At 49.1% G+C, this 3,354-nt stretch overlaps 1 protein-coding gene across 1 annotated transcript in view; it reads right to left on the bottom strand.

Moving 5' to 3' along the window:
* Nucleotides 1-799: 799 nt before the first annotated feature.
* The window catches only part of ASB10 (ankyrin repeat and SOCS box containing 10), an 18,313-nt gene continuing 15,758 nt past the window's right edge, over nucleotides 800-3,354 (bottom strand). Inside the window, exon 5 of the mRNA XM_009277092.2 lies at nucleotides 800-1,162. Within this exon, the coding sequence (XP_009275367.1) occupies nucleotides 1,061-1,162 (102 nt within the window). The 3' untranslated portion in view covers nucleotides 800-1,060. The remainder of the gene's footprint in view (nucleotides 1,163-3,354) is intronic.

The following is a 3,354-nucleotide window of genomic DNA, read 5'->3' on the forward strand; positions in this document are numbered from 1 at the left end:
TGTTGGGTTGACGGTTGGACTCGATGATCTTAGAGGTCTCTTCCAACCTTAATGATTCTATGATTCTATGATTCTATGGCTATCTGACAGAAGCAAAGAGCCTATAAGAAAAGGTGATGTTCTCAAAGTGCAGGATGCAGGATTCAGAGCAAAATGGGTTATGCAACACAATCCACAATACAGGCTGGTACATGAATAATGCTGATATGCCTGTCTTCAGCTGGCAATATTGTACTGGCTCATCACAAGATGCAGTGGCCCTAATTTCTACACCACCATCATCTAGCATGGACTCAGTGTATAAGAACAGTCCTGGTAGTCCTGTGTCCTGCGTCCTGCATTATGAAGAGAGCTCTCTTCATTCAGTCACAGCACCACAGAATTACAGACTGGTGGAGGCTGGAAAGGACCTCTGGAGGTCATCTTGTCCAACCCCCCTGCTCAAGCAGGGTCATCTACAGCCAGTTGCCCAGGACCATGTCCAGACAGCTTTTGAATATCTCCAAGGAGGGAGAGTCAACAAACTCTCTGGGTAACATCTGCTAATGCTCAGTCTTCCTCAGTGAAAACGTGTTTGCTTATGTTCAGATGGAGCCTTCTGTGTTTCAGTTTCTGTGCATTACCTCTGGTCCTGTCACTGGGCACCACTGAAAACAGCCTGGCTCCATCTTCTTTGCACCCTCCCTTCAGGTATTTATATATGCTGATGAGATCCCCCTGAGCCTTTTCTTCTCCAGGCTGAACAGTCCCAGCTCTCTCAGCCTTTCCTCATAGGACAGATGCTCAGGTACTTTTTCCATGTTTAGATACTGTTATTTTGTCACCACTCAGTTTTCTCTTCTTCAGAATATACAGCTCCAGGTCCTTGAGGCTCTTTTTGTTGATCATTTCCTTGTCTTCTTACCATTCTTGATGTCCTCTGCTCCCGCCACAGCCCGCCCACTACACTGTGGTCACTGCACCTCCGGAAGAGAAGACCAATGTAGCACTTCTTTACAGACCGGACTCTGATCTGTACATGCCATGACAGCTGTGCCTTTTCTGTGCAGCATGTGGCTGGTCATGGGCAGTGTGTGGCATGTTTGTTCCTGCACATCTCAGCTTGCACCATCTCTGGCAGGTCAGGCCCTACTAAGGCTTTTGCAGCTGGGCTCCACTGGTTCTAGGGGAGAACTTGGTATTTGTCCCGCTGGCCTTAGCTGCAGCTGGGGCCACAACCCCAACCAGCACAGTGTCTTCTGCAGATTAAATAAGCCTAATGTTTATTCCTTCATGCAAGTTGTCATGGTTTAACCCCAGCCGGCATAAGCACCACACAGCCGCTCACTCATTCCCCCTCCAGCGGGATGGGGGAGAGAATCAGAAGAGTAAAAGTGAGAAAACTCGTGGGAGATAAAGTTTAATAGGTAAAGCAAAAGCAGCGCAAGCAAGCAAAGCCAAACAAGGAATTCATTCACTCCTTCCCATCGGCAGGCAGGTGTTCAGCCATCTCCAGGAAAGCAGGGCTCCATCACACATAACGGTGACTTGGGAAGACAAACACCATCACTCCGAATGTCCCCCCTTCCTTCTTCTTCCCCCTAGTTTATTGCTGAGCATGATGTCATATGGTATAGAATATCCCTTTGGTCAGTTGGGGTCAGCTGTCCCAGCTGTGTCCCCTCCCAACTTCTTGTGCACCTACTCGGGGGTGGGGTGAGAGGCAGAAGCTTTTCACTCTGTGTAAGCACTGCTCAGCAATTGCTGAAACATTGGTGTGTTACCAACGCTGTTTTGGTCACAGATCCAAAACATAGCACCATACAAGCTACTATAAAGAAATTTAACTCTATCCCAGCCAAAACCAGCACACAAGTCTTTAAGAACTCTAGAAGAGTGCCAGATGCAGGACAGACCTCCAGGTAACACCCTCTATGTATCACTGCAGTTTGACTACTGATAACTAACTCTGAATAGGGTTTTCTGACTAGTTATGCTCTCACCTAATAGTAGTTCAGTCTATATTGTCTTATTAATTCCATTCCGAGAACCTCATGTGAAAGAGCATGAAATTAAGACATTTAAGACACAACATCAGCTCCTTCTGTCCCTTTCCCACAGGCCCTTTGGCCTGATACAGAAGGACGTAAGATTGGTCTGACCAACTTTGCATGAGTCCAGGCACTTACAAATTCATAGAAACATAGAATAGTTTGGGTTGGAAGGGACCTCTAAAGACCATCTAGTCCAACCCCCCCTGCAGTGAGCAGGGACATCTTCAACTAGATCAGGTTGCTCAGAGCCCCATCCAACCTGACCTGGAATGTTTCCAGGGATGGGGCATCCACCACCTCTCTGGGCAACCTGGTCCAGTGTTTAACCACCCTCATCATAAAAAATCTCTTCCTTAAATCTAGTCTGAATCTGCCCTCTTTTATTTTAAAACCATTACCCCTTGTCCTATCACAACAGGCCCAGCTAAAAAGTTCATCCCCATCTTTCTTATAGGCCCCCTTTAAGTATTGAAAGGCCACAAAAAGGTCTCCCCGGAGCCTTCCCTCCTTCAGGCTGAACAACCCCAGCTCTCTCAGCCTTACTTGCTGTAGTATTTTCCAGGAATCGAAGTAAGGCTGGCCAGGCATAGGACCAAATTTAAGAAGTCACAGGCTACTATCAAACATGTGCTTGCATTTGGCCCAAGCCCATGTGGCCCAGAAGCCCTAGAGGCAGCCTTGCAGCTAGGAGTGCAGTGCTTGGAGGTGGGTGGGATGGCATGGATGTGAGCAGCATTGCTGACATCCGGTGATGAGCCGAAGGAATGGAGCAGGGGCTGACAGGCCCTGGAGAGCACTTTTGTACAAAAGGGGTGTGCTCCCCCAGGTTTCACCTGCAGAGCATGGTACCTCAGGAGCATCAGCATCTGCTGCAGAGCGTCTGGATGGAAACAGACGTGCAGGAAGCATTTGGAGTTGTGCTCCTAACGGTGAAGTACCAGAAGCACTCGGCACCGGGAGAGCTGCTGTAGGGCCAGATCAGCCACTGGAGTGAGTCCGGCAGAGCTCTGCATGGGGCTGCTCAAAGAGGGGCTGTGTTGCTGTGTGGGGTTGCAGCTTGGGGCAAACACTGAGGTTCCTACTACCATGAGTCAGAGATCTGATCTGAGTGCCTCCTCAGGTGGGATCACTGCTACACCACTTAGACACACACAGGTGTATGGGGCCGGATGGGATCCACCCAAGGGTACTGAGGGAGCTGGTGGAGGTACTAACCAAGCCACTTTCAATCATTTATCAGCAGTCCTGGCTAACCGGGGAGGTCCCAGTTGACTGGAAGTTAGCAAATGTGATGCCCATCTACAAGAAGGGCCGGAGGGAG

The sequence above is a fragment of the Aptenodytes forsteri genome, unplaced genomic scaffold, assembly GCF_000699145.1.
Source record: "Aptenodytes forsteri isolate BGI_AS27 unplaced genomic scaffold, ASM69914v1 Scaffold466, whole genome shotgun sequence".
In the NCBI taxonomy this organism is placed as follows: Eukaryota; Metazoa; Chordata; class Aves; order Sphenisciformes; family Spheniscidae; genus Aptenodytes; species Aptenodytes forsteri.